Genomic DNA, 18113 nt, shown 5'->3' on the forward strand with positions numbered 1-18113 from the left:
TCAAAAAAAAAAAAAAAAAAAAAAAAACAAATATTAGTTAAATGGCTGAAACAGAGGAACATTAAGGTTCTTTCCAAACCTGAGGTTTCATTATTCTAAATCTGAAGTCCCCAACCCCCAGGCCACAAACTGGTACCATCTGTGGCTTGTTAGGAACCAGGCTGTATAGCAGGAGGTGAGTGGGAGGCCAGTAAGCAAAGCTTCATCTGTATTTACAGCCGCTCCCCATTGCTCACATCACTGCGTAAGCTCCGCCTCCTGTCAGATCAGCAGTGGCATTAGATTCTCATAGCAACGTGAGCCCTCCTGTAAACTGCGCATGCGAGGGATCCAGGCTGTGCGCTCCTTATGAGAATCTAATGCCTGATGATCTGAGGTGGAGCTGAGGCGGTGATGCTAGTGCTGGGAAGCAGCTGCAAATACAGATTATCATCAGCAGAGAGGTTTGGCTGCACAGAGGCCATAATAAATCAATTTCTTACAGACTCATATCAAAATCCTATCAGTGAGTGGCAAGTGACAATATAATAATAATAGAAACAAAGTGCACAATAAATGTAATGCGCTTGAAACATCCTGAAACCATCCCCACCCCATCCCCTGGCCCCAGTCCATGGAAAAATTGTCTTCCATGAAACCGGTCCATGGTGCCAAAAAGGTTGGGGACCGCTGTTCTAAATCACATTTTTGTAATAGAAATAATACTTTCCCTTCAACAATGTCCATTTTCCAAAAGATTAGGGATGTTCCAAGCTACCAAAATAGAAGAAAGAAAAAAGGAAGGAAGGAAGGAATGATAGATCGAGGGAGGGAAGAAAATAAAAAAAAGAAAAAAGAGAGAAAGGAAAAAAAAATCATATAGAATTGAAGTGTCTCCTAAATAAATTAAAGGAGTTTGCCTTCAAAATAAAGTCTAAAACCCCGTTTTCCCGATCCCAGCCAAAATTTAAACTGGGTTCATCCAGAGTGCAAGATTCCTGAGTGCCCAGTATGAGTAAAAGAAGAAGAAAAGGCATCTGAAAATCACTCTGGACTCCATAATTAGCTCTGATGGTTTCCTTTCAGATCATTCTGGATGATCAGATCAGAAAAGAAGAGCTGAGGCAGGCTCCGAACTTGATGTGTAAAATAGCTTTGAGCAGGGTTCGGTCAATTCTTTTTGACAGGTATACACATTGCAACAATCTTCAAAGGCAACTTCTGGAGAGCCTCCTAACTCCTTTTAAAGATAATGCCAAGAAAGGAAAGAGAGAAAGTAAGAAGAGAAACCTAAATAAGGACAAAATGATTGAAAGGAGGGCATTAACACAAACCCCAAAGTATGTAATCGATAGATCAAAGATTAAAAATTCTATCAGACTGCTGCCCACCAGCAATCATGCAAACCACCATTTCTGTGGGCTAAATACCAGTACGTAGTGCAGTCTTGCCACCAGGTATCTTGCTTAAATCTCAGAGCCACAATCATAGCTAAACGCTAACACCATTGGCACAAGGCCAGGAGTTGCTCTCTGCAGAAAACTGGTGTTTCAGTAGTGATCTTGGCAGAGCTTCCTAAAAGAGATAGGAAAATCCAAACTGGGGTAAATGATCTATCGAGACTGCCAAGAGTTCTCTGGATGCTTTCCACCACACTCAGCTTCCTTACAAGGTCTCGAAGTGAAAGGGTTGCATGGACTAGAACAGCCGCAATCCAGCCACAGCTGGTTTTATTTGGTACATATAAATTCATGCCACTCATGAATCAAGCAAGTAAAAAGATCAAAAGGGTATCCTTAACTGCAAACTCCCTCCTTCTGACAAAGTGAGTGATTCAGCATTTATCCTCAATTAATATGCTAGGTATAAATGTTATCGACATGGAATAGAAAGTCTTTGGGAATTACATGCTCAATAAGGGAAGTTGCTTTTTTAATGAAGTAGAAAGGTAGAAACTTTTTGCTAAAACCACCTGGGCATCTTGGAAATGTGAGTCCTGAGTTGGACTCATTCCCACATTGCTATAAACTGTGCTACAAACTCTCAAATCAGGGATAGAGAGTCCTCTGTGGAAAGACGAGTCCAGGAAATAAACTGAAACCAGACTTGGGTTTGGCAAGTCAGTGAAGACAAAGACTTGGAAACAGAAGAAAAAGAATAGAGGCTGACATAATTCAGGTAGACTGGAATCCAAAACATGCCGGAAACCTGGCAACATAGATCAGCTGAAGTGCAAGGAAGCCGAGACCAGGCCAAGCAAATCTAGGAACATATACCAGCTCCAGGAGCCTGTCTGCCAGGTGGACACTTGCAAACCCAAAGCACCATGCCCAGAGACACAGCCAGTTCACACTGGGCTCAGGCATCAGGAAAAGGGGAGGATCCCAGAGGGCAGGGCACGACCACAAAGGTACAGATGACCATCATAGTAAGACTTCTATTTCCAGAAATATTGTGATCTAAGTGCACAGGAAAACCTCGAATTGATAAAATATAACGAAGATTCCAAATGCATAGCTGAGCTCACAGGGAAGAGAGGGGAATTCTAGAACCAAAACCGGGGAAAACCATAAACATAGAAGTGTTGCACTGGCATTGATATTTAGGCTGCCCAGAGGGTATCTGTTGATACTGGTGACCAAGAATCTTAGGTTTTCACAGGCATATGGAAATAGACAATGAAGCTCTGGGTTTGAGCGATGTGAGGAAGTGGACCAGAGCTCCTCCTTGCCCCTCAAAACCCTAAAGGGCTACTCTCTCAGTGAAAAGAGATGACAAGGAACCTATCTCAGCCTAGATGTTTGGTGAGGGGGAGGTGGGGAAGAGTCCCCAAACATGAGGTTCAAATTTATACTACCTATGTAGTTCAGGAACCCAAAGCTGCGAAATTGATATTGAAGTGGTCCAAGTTTGAAAATATAGTCGCAGTACCTGTAAAAGTCAAAGGCAAATTTTCTCTAGGGCAGTGGTTTTCAATCTTGACTGTGGGGTTTTAAAAGCACTGATGCCTTGGTCTCATACTCAGAGTATCTGAGTTATCTGGTCTAGGGTTCAACCTGCCATCCTGATACTTAAAGGCTCAACAAGTGAGTCTAACGTACAGCATCCACTGAGAAACATTGCTCTACAAGACATGCCCTCAGTGCAGGCCACACAGGATCCCACCAAGTGTGACTTACTAAGTACAATTGTACAACACCCAAAGAAACAATCTCTCTAAGTGAGAGTGGGGAGAACTAATAAAAAGCAGGGTTGGACTCCCAAAAACTTTAGATAACAGAACTATTTGTCACAGATTATGTAAGAACATTTAAATTCATTAAGGGCAAAAAAAATCTCAAAAACATGAAAATATAGACAACAAAATAAAACTCTTAGAAATGACAAATAAAATCATTGAATTTAGAAACACAGTAAGTGGGTTAAACAGCAGATTAACAAACCTGTAGAGAAAAGTGGAGAACTGGATAATTGATCTGGAGAAGTTTTCCAGACTGCAGCAATGAGAGATGAATCATGATTTTTACAGGCACTACAATAGAGAAATTAAGAGTCATGTAGGATAAATGAGAATGTTCAACATAGCCCTAATCGATGTTCCAAAAGAAGAGAAAAGAGAGACTGGAGGAGAGGAATGTTTCAAGAGATAACGATTATTACAATGATTATTTTCTTGAATTAATGAAAAATAAGAATCATGAAATTTGGGTTTAAGTAGAGTAAATAAAACTATATCCACACCTAAACACATAATAAGGAAACTAAAACATCAACGCAAGGAAAGTTTCTTAAAAGTCACAAAGAAGAGATAAATTATCTATAAAGAAACAACAATTAGACTGACAACAGATTTCTCAACAGCAATCTCATGGAGGGTTTTCAGGGATCGCCATTTCCCCTGCAGCCAAAAAAACCCCTGGAGCTATAGTAAGTGCTTATAACAAGGTTACAGGATACAAAGTTAATATACAATTGTATATAAGTCAATCACTCTCCTATATACCAGCAATGAACAAGAGAAATTTGAAATTAACAACACTATTACCATTACATTAGCATCCAAAAAAATAAAATAGCTAGGTATAAATCTGCCAAAGTATATACAGGATCTTTCTCAGGATACTGGCCGGGCACAGTGGTTCATACCTGTAATCCCAGCACTTTGGGAGGCCAAGACAGGAGAATCACTTGAGGCCAGAAGTTGGAGACCAGCCTGAGCAACAAAGCAAGAACTCGTCTCTTTTTCCTCATTTCCAGAAACATTTTCAGGTGTTTTCCCACACATACTTATCTTATCATGACACACATTTCCTACATTTTCTTCCCTTTCTTAACTTTATTATTGTCTTACTTTTGAAATATGGTTTTTCCCATTTATCTTAAGACTAGGCCGTACATTTGAAATACTTTTCTTTTGCTGAAAAAGTAGGATGTGTTGGAGGGATTACGGTATAAAAGAAAGAGTATGCCCTCCGGAGTTAGCGTGCTCTGACCTCCAATCCCAGCTCTGCCAATTACTAGCTATATCTAATATAATCTTGAGCAACCAACTCCGAGCCCAAGTTTCCTTATCTGTAAAATGGCAATTATAATAATATCCACCTTTTAGGGATATAAGGCATATAAAATTTTCGCCACAAAGTAGACATCCAATAAATGTTAATCTCTGTTTAACAAATTATATTTTCATTCAAATTCTTCATCATCTCCCAGCATCACCCTGATACCAAAGCCGGACCCAGACACCAAAGAAAAGAAAACTACAGGCCAAAATCTCTGATGAGCAAAGATGCAAAAATTCTTAATAAAATACTAGCAAACTGAATTCAATAGCACATCAATAAAATTATACAACATGACCAAGTGGGATTTAAGCCTGGGATACAAGGTTAATTTAACAGATACAAATCAAACAAGGTGATACACCACATTAACAGAATGAAAGACAAAAACCACATGATCACCTCAATATATGCAGAAAAAAATACGACTACTTTCAACATCCTTTCATGATCCAATAAAACAGATATAGAAGGAAATTTCTTCAACACAATAAAGGCCATTTATGAAAATCCATAACTAATATAATAATCAATAGGGAAAAACTGAAAAGCTTTTCTCCTAAGATCCAGTACAAGGCAAGGATGCCTACCTCTCTTCAGCATAGTACTGCAAGTACTAGCAGGAGCAATCAGACAAAAAAAGAAAAAAAGGCATCCAAATTGCAAAGGAAGAAGTTAAATTATCCCTGTTTGTAGATGACGTGATCCTATATGAAGAAAACCCTAAAGATGCCACAAAACAAATTCAGTAAAGCTGCAGGATACAAAATCAACACACAAAAATCAGTTGCATCTCTTTATACCAATAACAATCTATCCAAAAAGGAAATCAAGAAAACATTCCCATTTATCAAAAACAATAAAATACCTGGAAATAAATTTAACCAAAGAGGTGAAAGAGCTATATACTGAAAACTATAAAACATTGATGAAAGAAATTGAATTGAATAAGACACAAATTAATATATAGATGTCTTATATTCATGGATTGAAAGAATTAATATTGTTAAAATGTCCATATGACCTAAAGTGATATACAGATTCAACACAATCTCCTCTTAAAATTCCAAGGGCATTTTTTGCATAAATAGAAAAAAAATTCTAAAATTCATATGGGACCACAAAAGACCCCAAATAGACAATTGTGAAAAAGAATAACAAAGTGTAATCAAATCACACTTTCTGATTACAAATTACAAAGCTATTGTAATTAAAACAGTATGGTACAGTATATTATAAAGTGTTGTAATTATATACTATTGTACAGTTTATGATCTCACATAAAAACAGACACTCAGACCAATGGAACAGAATAGAGAACCCAGAAATAAACCCAAGTATAACAAGAATATGCAATATGGAAAGGATAGTCTCTTCAACTGGTATTGAGAAAACTGGATATCCACATGCAAAAGAATGACATTAGACCCTTATCTTACACCATACACAAAAATCGACTCAAACTGGATTAAAGACCTAAACATAAGACCTGAAACCATAAAACTTCTACAAGAAAACACAGGGGGAAAAGCTCCTTGACATTAGCCTTGGCAATGATGTTTTAGATATCACACCAAAAGCTCAGGCAACAAAAGCAAAAATAAATGAGCAAAATTACATCAAACTAAAGTGCTTTTACACAGCAAAGCAATCATTCAACAAAATGAAAAGGCAGCCTCCAGACTGACAAAAAATATTTTCAAACCATATATGTGAAAAGGGGTTAATGTCCAAAATACCTAAGTAACTCACATAACCCAATAGCAAAAACATAAATAACTTGATTTTAAAGTGGGCAAAGGACCTGAACAGGCATTTTTCCAGGGAAGACATCCAAGTGGCCAACAGGTATATGAAAAGGCACACAATATCATTAATATCAGGCAAATGCAAATCAAAACCACAATGAGGGCTAGGCACGGTGGTGTGTGCCGATAGTCCCAGCTACTCCGGAGGCAAAGGCAGAAGGATCACTTGAGCCCAGGCGTTCAAGACCAGCCTGGGCAACATAGTGAGATCTCATCTCTAAAAAAACAAACAAACAAAAACCCTACAATAAGGCATCATCTAACACCTGTGAGGATGGCTATTAACAAAAAGATAAGAGACAAGTTTTGGCAGAGGTGTGAAAAAAAAAGGGAACCCCTTGTGTACTGTTGGCAAGGATGTAAATTGGTACATCCGTTATGGAAAACAGGATGGAGAGTTCTCAAAAAAATAAATACAAATACCATATGATTCAGCAATCTCCCTTCTGGATATACACCCAAAAGAACTGAGATCAGTATGTCAAAGAGATGTCCGCACCCCCATGTTCATTACAGCATTATTCACAATAGGCAAGATATGGAAATACCCTAAGTGTCCACTGACTGGTGAATGGATAAACAATTGTGATGTGTATATGCAGTGGAACATTATTCAGCCTTAAAAAAAACAAGGAGTTCTTGCCACTTGTGAAAACATGGATGAATCTGAAGGACATTATGCTAAGTAAAATAAGCCAGGTGCAGAAAGAAAAATACTATACGATCTCACTTATATGTGGAATCTTTAAAGAAGTCAAATACGTAGAAACAGAGAGTAGAACGGTGGTTATCAAGGTCAATGACAGGAGGATGGGGAGATGTAGGCCAAAGGGTACAAAGTTGCAATTATATAGGATGAATGAGTTAATAATATTGTATTGCACACCGGAAATTTTGTAAGAGAGATTTCAGGTGCTTTTACCACAAGCATCCCCAAAAAAGGTAACTATGCAAGGAGATGGATATATGAATTTGCTTGGCTGCAGTAATCATTTCACTGTGTATATCTATCAAAACATCATGTTGTATACCATGAATATATATAACAAAAAATTAAATTAAATTTTAAAAATTCTTCATCATTTGCATTACAAGCTACAAAGAGTAATAAACCTAAATAAAATTTAGTGAACTTAGTTAAGAGTCTGCCTTGAAAGGTCCCTTATTAGAAGAATGACTAGCTCACAGTGACTTCTTAGGATGGAAAAAGTGCACTAAAGCAACATCACTCAAAGCTGGGGCTGCAAGTCAGTGCCAGTCCATAAACTGTTATCAATAAATGTTAATGCATTACATTTGAAATTTTTCTTTTATGTGATAATATGGAAGCTTATCGTAAACAACTGTTTCTGCATGTTGAGGTATAATAGTTATCTAGAGGAAAAGTTCTGTAGAGAATAAACTGTTATTCAACAGGTATGCTACCGAATAAGAAACCAGTATGGGCCCAACTTTTTAAAGATATGTATTGGACAGCCAGACTTCCTTATCTAAAATTGGCAGTATGTTAATAATCTTAATATTTCCAAGCAAGGAAGAAATGCAACATGTTTCTCAGTAGCAGATGACTGAAAGAACAAAAATATTACAAGCTTGAAAGAACAGAGTTTCTACAGATTGTTATATCATGTTTTATAATTTAACAACTATTACAATGAAGCAGGTAACAATTTTGATACTATATAGCTGCAAAAATGATCATCAAACATACAAAGAAATTGATAGAATGTTTAAAGTTTTTATTCTCTATCAAAAGAAGATCCATACATATGAAATTCATGGAACTAAGCCCATTTTTTTCATTGAAAGATAATTTAAATTTAATATAACTTCATAGGATAAATTGTTGGAACTGGCCACTGATAAAGGATTGATAATGAATTTTGAAAATGCAATATCACTTACTTCATTTTAAACAAACAATAGTTTGATGCCTTCCTTAGAGCTGCCTTCCTTAGAGATACGGTCCCCAATCCCCAGCGGGCAGACCTGTATGGGTCCGTGGCATGTTAGGAACCAGGTGCACAGCAGCAGGTGAGCTGCCTGGTGAGCAAGTGAAGCTTCATCTGTATTTGCAGCTGCTCCCCATCACTCGCATCATCGCATAAGCTCCACCCCCTGTCAGATCAGCAGCGGCATTAGATTCTCAAAGGAACTTGAACCCTACTGTAAACTGCGCATGCGAGGGATCTAGGTTGCGTGCCCGTTATGAGAATCTAATGCCTGATGATCAGAGATGGAGCTGAGGTGGTGATGCTGGCGCTGGGGAGCAGCTGCAAATACAGATTATAATTAGCAGGGAGGTTGACTGCACAATAAATGTAATGCGCTTGAATCATTCTGAAACCATCCCCCTGCCTCCCCGATCCGTGGAAAACTTGTCCACGAAACGGGTCCCTGGTTGCAAAAAGGTTGGGGACCACTGCTTTAGAGCATTTATATAGACCCTGGAAGTAAAGATGGTGCCTTCACCCCACACTTTTCCTCACCTTAAGTTTTAGGAGTCACCTTTAATTCTAAACATTTGCTGCTGTTTCCCCAGGATAATTTGGAAAATCAGCATGGAGTTAATTCTGAAAGTCTGTGGTGGTAGCAAACCAAGGGTGAGCGAACAGAAAGGTCCTTGCAGTTAAGGCTGTGCTGCCACCCTGTGGCCATTCTGTTTATGACCTCAAGCTACAAGATCCGTCCTCTGCTTTTTTGTCTCCCTTTCCTCCCACCTCCAATACTTATCCTATCCCATCTTTCCCATCTAATTCCTTAGTGAGCTCCATAAAAATCTATTGAATCCTCTGCTCTTCTTTATTTCATGCTTACTTTTTAAATTCAGTTCCTTTTTTCAGGTAGTTGTTACTGCTACATTAATTTGGCCATTATTATTCAGAGTGTCAACCAAACTGCTACAAAAGTGCTGAATTATGTAATTTATTGGGCATAGTATGTTGAAATAAAAGTTTATCATTTTAACAATACCTTATAAGTTTTTTTACTTCCTGCTACACAAAGAGAAGTTTGCCTTATATGTAGTAACTGGCAACACATACACCATCTTGGATACATCCCAAATTGGGTTGCCAGAACATAGATTAATAACAATTTTTTGGAGTGTAAAATTGAGTAAAGGTCTTTAAAAATATATATCATTGTAGGAGAGTTTGGCCTTTATAAATCTTCCTCATTATGATCTCATAATGCTTTTATACAGGTAACATACATCATAACTCATCTCAACAAAGATGCAACATGGCAGATTAACAAAGGAAGGCAGAAAAAAAGAGTCTGTTTGGGAAGCTAGATGTTTCTTCCAAACATCTCCCTTCCTGTACATGTCAACCTAGCAATAAGAACTGTGAACAAGAACCATGGTCAAGATCCTTTGTTTCCTTGTGATGAAATTCAGCCTTAAAAGTCACTCTGTGAAACCTAAATGGAACTTTGCACAGTTGACCTTCCTTGGCGTCTTCCTACTGCCAACAGACACCAACCCTTAAAAAATGGTGGCTACTTGGAGTTACCTATCCCTAAAATGCAATTGATAAATATACTAGTGGATAGAGGCTCGTTTTTCCTGTCTCTTTAGGTTTAACCTTCCTTAGTGTATCATTTACTGAGCACCTAACCCACCACGAGGGTGTACCATGTACATGAGATGATGGTGCAGAAGACTGTGGAACTATTTTTCATCTTTCCCTCTCCTCGCTGGAACCTGTCAGACAGCTAATATTTTCTTACAGAGCTATCAGCTTTTTATAAGTATTTAAAGGTAATATTTTTAGGCTGGGCGCGGTGGCTCACGCCTGTAATCCTAGCACTCTGGGAGGCCGAGGTGGGCGGATTGTTTGAGCTCAGGAGTTCGAGACCAGACTGAGCAAGAGCGAGACCCCATCTCTACTAAAAATAGAAAGAAATTATATGGACAGCTAAAAATATATATAGAAAAAATTAGCCAGGCATGGTGGTGCATGCCTGTAGTCCCAGCTACTCGGGAGGCTGAGACAGGAGGATCCCTTGAGCTCAGGAGTTTGAGGTTGCTGTGAGCTAGGCTGATGCCACGGCACTCACTCTAGCCTGGGCAACAGAGAGAGACTCTGTCTCAAAAAAAAAAAATAAAAATAAAAATAAAGGTAATATTTTTAATGTATCATTTACTAGGGGTAAATAAAAGATGAGCTATGAGGATCAACTCTCGGTTTTAGATGTACAAGTGCATTCCGTTAGGAAATGCGAGGAGCGTGGAGGCAAGAAGTGGGCACAAGAAGAGCACGGTCCCTGGCAAATGGCGGGGACGGAACGGGTTGCGACAGAGGGACTCCGTGCCAGAGAAGGCGTAAAGGGAGATGTAACTGAAAAATACCTAGCTGAGGACTTAGTGAATGCACTCGAGACCCTTAGAAGCACAGAGATCAAGACAAAATATCCATCTAGCAGGAGCCCCCTAGATGAGAAAGGACCGCTGCTGTTGTGGAGCCTGAGTTTGACGATGGAGAGAGGAGAGTGGCGAAGCTGCGGGAAGGCAGCAGGTGCCCTCTGGGGGCTCCTTATCCCTGGCGAGTCACTTTGAGAGTGTACACGCTGAGGAACTTCTGGTAGAAACTCCTGGAAAACGCACAATAGCGATCACCACTCCCTCCCTCCAGTGGCCTGAGGAAGAGGAACGAGGGGATGATGGAGGGTGAGCGCAGACCCGTCATCACTACCAATGTGCCTGGTGTCGAGGGGACGGTGTGGGGATGCGGGGGGACAGGGAAAGAATGGAGAGGGACAAGTGGCTCTTCCAGGAGCCACAGAGGAAGGGCCACAACTGACCCAGGAACACAGCTTGTCTTAAACTGGAGGGAACCGTATATATACCAATAGCAAGAGTCTCCCAGGGAATCTCTAAGAGGAGGGAAACTACTAACACGTGGGTGTATTAGTACAAAGTGTCTTCCCCTGGGGAAGTCAAAGCTCTACTCCCTCTCACAGAAGGGCGGCCTCCCAAGGAGAGGCCCTGCCACCTGCACAGGCAACAGAACCAGCAAGCGGGCACCTATCCCAGACCAGGAGGAATGAGTTGAGGAGCTGTGCCTTAGAGCCTGATTCTTCCCGCGAGAGGGAGAAAAACCCCAACATGTTCACTCAAACAGTTAGCTATCACCCTTCTACCCAGACTGGAATATGCAGTCGTGTATATTTTCATCTTTGGAACAGGTGGTTTGATATGCAAATAAAGTAATAAGTGTCAGAGCTGTATCCTAGCAGTAGCTACTTTGCAAACGTTACCATGGCACCAATTCAACAGTGTTCTGAAAGGCAGCCACACCTCAGCGAGGTCTTTCTAACTTGGAACAGCGAAGTTCAAGCGAACTAATAGACACAAACTGTGAAAGAGTCCTGGACTCATATATGTAAGGTGACTCTTTATAGCACAATTGCCCTCTCGAAGGTACTTGAAACAGGGCATGGGACTTAAAGGAGAAAAAAAAGGAAACGGACCATCTCTCCTAACACCTGGAATGTGATCCAAGTCTGGAGACAAAATGACGGTAATTATAACTGCTAACATTTGTTTTTAGCTGCTGACAGATTGTGCGCAGATTGTGAAGGGCAAACTCCATTCTCCAATTACTCCAGTGCAAACTGTGCTTTAACGGCACTCACTAAACCCTAGTTGAGTGAAATGGGAACAGATTGGCCTTATGGTGTGGCTCATTTATGTTAAAGCAGGAAAGCTGTCCTCCCACGGCCCTGGTCCAAGGGCCACTCACAGCCGGATGCAGAGAGGCCTCCAGCAGGCTGGGTTCTACACATCTCTAGTTCTCACTGCAGCCAAGCTGCTCTGTACCATGCGACGTGTATGTCCCCAGCACAGACAAAACAGGAGAAAAAGGACGGGTGGTAGGGATGCAGTCTGCTGGGGGGAGGGGGAAAGTCTCAACCAACCTGGTTTGTGAACCACCTGCCGAGGTAGGGAGGCCTTGGGCTAAACAGGGTCCATCTCCACCTGGTTAGGAGAGAATGAAAGGACAGGTGCCAGAAGTTAACAACACAAGATAGTCTGTGATCAATAACAAATTGTTAAAATAAACCATGGATTCTGTAAGAGTTCAAAGGGGCCAAGAGGGTCAAGAGTTCCTTCCTGCTCTCTCTTCAGATGAGGATGATCCAAGAACAAGCCCAGAGAGACCCTTTGACAAAGTGAAGACTTCCTCCATAAACAGGGAGCCCCAGTTGGTTGACACTATAGAAGCCATCAGCAAGAAGGGGACTACGGACCTCCCTCCAACGTGTGTCCAGGACACTGGTGCCCAAGATCTCCTTAAAGACAGCAATGATGTATCGTTTCTGGCTAAAATAGCCACAGGAGAGAGGGGTGCAAAGGAAGGAGTGCTTAGAAACAAAATCGAAGTTTCCATTTTCCTGCCTTTATCTTAAAAGACACAAAAAGCTTTGCTTCCCCAAAGGGTAATCATGGGACAATTATATATAGTTAATTCTACATACACATACACATACACATACACACAACACCCCACCTTAAAAAAATAATAAATGCAGAAAAATGCCTCTTGGCTCTATGTCCATAATATTTTAGCCAAGTCGATCTGTAAATTTTCCATAGGTGAGTGGAAATTGTAATTTGAGCAGTACGCTGGAAGTCAGATGTGCCACCCAGTGGTCGACCGCAACAAGGGCGCAATATTCAAAGAGTGAGAATTTGGGCTTGGGTTCAGCAAGTTTTGATAATCAGACAGATCCAGTCTGACGAGTAAGGCTAAGAGAGGAGAGGAGGCAGGGAGAAGATAGTGGTCAGGATCAAGCAGGAAATGGTGTCGGCTTTCTAGAGAGCTGTCCATTGCCAGGGGTTAAATCCAGCTCCCAGGAGGAGAAGCTACTATAAAAACTAGGAAGCCTCAGGGCAGGAATTTAGTTGCATCAGGAAAATATAGTAGCAAGAAGGAAACTGAAGCTAACCTTCAAGCCCATGGATTAAGCTGACATGGCAGGGGTCAGGAGAAATCTAGATCTGGTGTGTATGTGGTGCCAGGGTTCCTGCAGGGACATTAGCCATCAAGATAATGAGGACGAGTAAAGCTACATTCCACCTGCAGCTGGATTAAGGCTATTAAAATATCTCCTGCCCAGGACAGGAGTAGCATAGGCACCCTGCAGGTTTTAGCCTGGAGATCAAGCCGTATCCAATAACAGCAATGACTGAGCTCATCTGGGTGGAAGAAGACAGAAGTTGACTGAAGTGTTTCCATATGTTGAGGCCATAATAAATACTTGTGATATGATAAATTGGATTTTGAAAAGTAAAAAAATATATTCTGTTGCAATGGTCAGTTTACCTCATTTAAATGATCTGTTTTGCTGTCTGGACAAAGTCAAAAGTAAAAAATGAAACCATAAATACATGAAAGAAGATATGGGGAATACCTAATTGTGCTTTGATGGGGAAGGCTTTTCTAAATACAACAGGAAAAGATAAATTGTAAGAGTAAAAACTGGCCCACACAAAAATATAAAATTTTGTGGGATTAAAATATTAGCATAATATAAAAGGCTCTATAGACCAGGTAAAATATTTGCAACCAATATGACAGAGTTAATATTCTTGATACATCAAAAGGTCTTGCAAATCAATAAGGAAAATCTCAAACAAAAAATAGGTGACAGATCAAATATATTTCACAGAAGAATAAGTACTATAGACCAATAAGCACCTCACTAGAAGTAGAAAAGGCTCACATTATAGCAACAAACAGATACCAATGATCACTTCTCAAATCGGGACAGACAACACTGGGAGAGGATGTAATGAAATTGGTACACCTTCCCAGGAAGCAATCTGACAAAGTTTGACCTAATACTACCACTTCTAGTAATCCATACTAAGGAAAAGAATCATATGTAGTCCCAGCTACTCGGGAGGCTGAGGCAGGAGGATCATTTGAGCCCAGGAGTTTGAGGTTGCAGTGAGCTATGACGACAGAGCAAGACTCTGTCTCAAAAAAAAAAAGAAAAAACAAAAAAGCAGAGACATAAGTGATTTATTTACAGAAATATGAATAAAAGTGTTATTTATAATAGTTAAAAGAGGCAAGAACATGAATGTTATAGTTATATAATAAAATACTAATCAGCCATGAATGTTGTCTTTTTTGAAGACTTTTTAATAACGTGGGAAAATGTTCATGACACGATACTAAGTGAAAAAGCAGGGTACAAAACATGATTTTAGTTATATTGTACATAATACACATACATATCAAAAAGACTAGAGGGAATAGACCTATTAATAGTGATAGGACTATGAAATGATACAAACTAATGAGTTTTTATTTTCTCCTTATGTATCAGTATTTTTAAAAATATTCTATAAGAAACATATAATACTTGTATAATAAAAAGTTTTTTAAAAATGTCTAAAAAACTATATTATAATGACCTAGGTAGCTGCTTGGCAACAATGATAATTGAAGGAATGTTTTTTAAAGGAAAAATCATTACTTGAGATCTTAACTTTTGGGGTTTAACATCCCAGAGACTGTTGATTTGAAATATTCTAAAGAACCATGGTTGCGGCCCAGCGTGGTGGCTCACGCCTGTAATCCTAGCACTTGGCAGGCCAAGGCTGGTGGATCATTTGAGCTCAGGTGTTCGAGACCAGCCTGAGCAATAGCGAGACCCCGTCTCTACTAAAAATAGAAAGAAATTATATGGCCAACTAAAAATATATAGAAAAATTCAGCTGGGCATGGTGGTGCATGCCTGTAGTCCCAGCTACTAGGGAGGCTGAGGCAGAAGGATTGCTTGAGCCCAGGAGTTTGAGGTTGCTGTGAGCTAGGTTGACACCACGGCACTCTAGCCCAGGCAACAGAGTGAGACTCTGTCTCAAAAAAAAAAAAAAAAAAAAAAAAGAACCATGGTTGCTTTCTATAATTGTAATTTTTCAAAAATCTTCTAATAAGACCTACTCACTGGAAATAAAACTCTCAAATATCAAAGAGTGTCCCTGACCAAAGAATACTCAAGTGGCACTTCTACAAGAAGTCTCTACCATTAAGCAAAATAGACCCCAGGATTCTATTTTCAGAAGGATAACATCCCCAAGTTATTGCCAATGATTTTAAGAAATAGCTGATTTTAAATGCATGCACACTCAAAACCTCTGCATTATATATTAGACATTATCATATTCCGAGAAAAGAACGATATGAACAAAATGCAAAACCCCTCACTTATTTTTTTGAACTTTCATAAACAGGAATCATCTAGATAACCCTTTTTGTATTATTCCTATTATACTAAGAGCTAATATTTATTGAGTCCTTATTATGTGTCAGGCACATAGTAAAGCATTTTATATTTATTCTGTCATTCAAACTCCAAGACAGTCTTCCAGGTAAGTACTAATATTATCCTCATTTTACAGACATGGAAGCTGTGGCTACCAGATATTAAATAACTTGCCAAAGGCCACCAAGCTGGTAATTGGCAGAGCCCAAATTTGAAACAAGCCAGTCTGTTTTCTAGAACTTGCGTTGTTAACCCATTTGCTCTACTGACTCAGAATCTGTGAAACAGGTAAAGTTGTATTATGACTTTCCCTTTTGTCTCTTCCCCATGCTCCAGGGTCTCAATAAAGACAAATGAATCTGGAACTGTCTAATCTATGCATATATATCACTATCTTTTTTATGCTACCTCCTTTAAAGTATGGCTTAATAAATCAATGCATTGTCTTCAATTTTTCCTGTACTTGTTTTATACATAATTTCTCTTCCTTGTTTAGGTTTGCAGCTAGAAGACAATAAAACAAGCAATGGAGCCCTTATATGAAGAATACCTAGCAAATCATGGAACAATCATAAAACCTTATTACTGGCTAAGCTTCTCTCTAGATTGCACTAATTGTCCATACCATATTCGAACAGGTGAAGAAGCAAGAGTTCCCTACACAGAATTTTTTCAGATTTTTGGATTCCCTTATGGGCCAACATATCCTCAGACAAAACACCTCACATTTTATGAACTAAAAACTTCTTCTGGTAGCCTGGTTCAAAAGGGCCATGCCAGCAGTTGCACGGGGATTGATACCCACCCAGAATCAATGCTATTTGAGAGGAATGGCTATCTTGACTTGGCCATATACAATAACGACGGCATCAGGCACATCATCCTGTATTCCAACAACTCCCCTTGTAATGAAGCGAACCACTGCTGCATCAGCAAAATGTACAATTTCCTGAGAATGTATCCAGACGTCACTCTCAGCATTTACTTTTCTCAGCTCTATCATACCGAGACTGAATGTCCTGCCTCTGCGTGGAACCGCGAAGCTCTCCGGAGCCTGGCCGGCTTATGGCCTCAGGTCACTCTGAGTCCAATAAGTGGTGGGATTTGGCATTCTCTCCTCAACAACTTTGTTATCGGTGTCTCGGGATCCACAGTTTTCCATCCCATTTTAACTGGGAGGGCACTAACCGACAGGCAAAACGCATACGAGATCAATGCCATAACAGGAGTGAAGCCTTACTTCACTGATGTTCTTCCCCAGACAAAAGAGAATCAGGCAGCTTTAGAGAGCTACCCCTCAAACAATGTCTTTCCTACATGGTCTTTTCAAGAGACGAGTGGACAAGGGCAACCCAACCTAACTTCAGACCTCAGGGTTCCTGTTGTTTTTGTGCTGGTGCCTTTCAGAGACCTACCACCAATCCAAGTGGGTCAAAACCCAAAGAAACCCAGGAATGTCGTAAGGCACTTAAATGTGCCTCAGATGTCACTCCAGGAAACCAAGGACCTAGGAAGACCCCCCTTTGGAAGGCCAGTAGAAATAGCAGAAATCACAGAACAGTATGCAAGTAGCAAGGAGGCAGATGGAAAGAAGAAGAACAAGAAGAAAGGGAAAAAATAAAGTCTACATTTCTACAGCATAAAACCAAACAATTATTAAAACAAGAGTACTTATTCGATAAGTCCAACAAAAATCTGGAAACTTTCTCTTAGGTCTGATCGAAGATGGAGATAAACTGGTGCACTAAAAGCAAAACCTGAATTATTTACTATATCAACTATTATAAAGCTGTGCTATTTTTAACATAATCCAAAATGTTTCCTTAAGCAACTTGATCCCTCTCCTTTATTTTGAAAGTGACGACAGTATCAAAATGGAGCCATTAGTACCTTGCTAATACTTTGGTGCAGGAAAGGAATGTCATCATTCTAGCCTACCCACATCATCTCTTCACTATAAAAGCCCATGGACTAAATAGCTTCTTAAATTGGTTTCAGTAAAAAAATTTACTGTAAAATTGGAAAACAGCCTGAAGTTAGTGACATTAAGTGCTGTTTGCAGAAGCAAACCAGTGATTTTCCATTAATTGTTAATTGTGGACAGAAGATTTTAGGCAGCTCATTTTTTTCTAAAGTGATTTAAAATAGTTTTGTGTGTGGGAAAAAGCTCTTCTGCTGATTGCATGTATCTACAAAATTGATTTTTGAAACCTAGCCACCTGCTCCATTTGATCTTTCCCAGCTCAGACCTCTCCCTCCTGAGCAGATGATACAGGCAAGACTATACATGAGAATCTCCAAAGCCTCCATCACATACCGTACAAAATCCAGTCACTATTACTGCTTTTCAAGTCTCCTCCTTTCCCTTCCCATTGTCTTGTCCCATCAGAAAGAGTGTAAATTTTTATAGGCCAAGCACCGTCTCTCTCCCCTCTTTAGCTTTTCCCTTAGGATCTAGCACAGTATCCAGGCAAAACATGGG

General features: G+C 39.8%; 2 protein-coding genes across 3 annotated transcripts in view; one reads left to right on the top strand and one right to left on the bottom strand.

Moving 5' to 3' along the window:
- RGL1 (ral guanine nucleotide dissociation stimulator like 1) overlaps positions 1 to 18113 on the bottom strand; it is a 220252-nt gene that overhangs the window by 192835 nt on the left and 9304 nt on the right. The gene's annotated exons all lie outside the window — the stretch shown is intronic.
- On the top strand, positions 16158 to 17252 carry APOBEC4 (apolipoprotein B mRNA editing enzyme catalytic polypeptide like 4). The gene has a single exon (XM_069459674.1). It carries the CDS (start codon positions 16158 to 16160, stop codon positions 17250 to 17252), a length of 1095 nt encoding a protein of 364 aa, XP_069315775.1.

Source organism: Eulemur rufifrons, chromosome 27 (genome assembly GCF_041146395.1).
Source record: "Eulemur rufifrons isolate Redbay chromosome 27, OSU_ERuf_1, whole genome shotgun sequence".
Classification (NCBI taxonomy): Eukaryota; Metazoa; Chordata; class Mammalia; order Primates; family Lemuridae; genus Eulemur; species Eulemur rufifrons.

Bases quoted from the DNA above. Each gene is read 5' to 3' on its own strand.
- APOBEC4 (XM_069459674.1), top strand. From the start codon at position 16,158: ATGGAGCCCTTATATGAAGAATACCTAGCAAATCATGGAACAATCATA.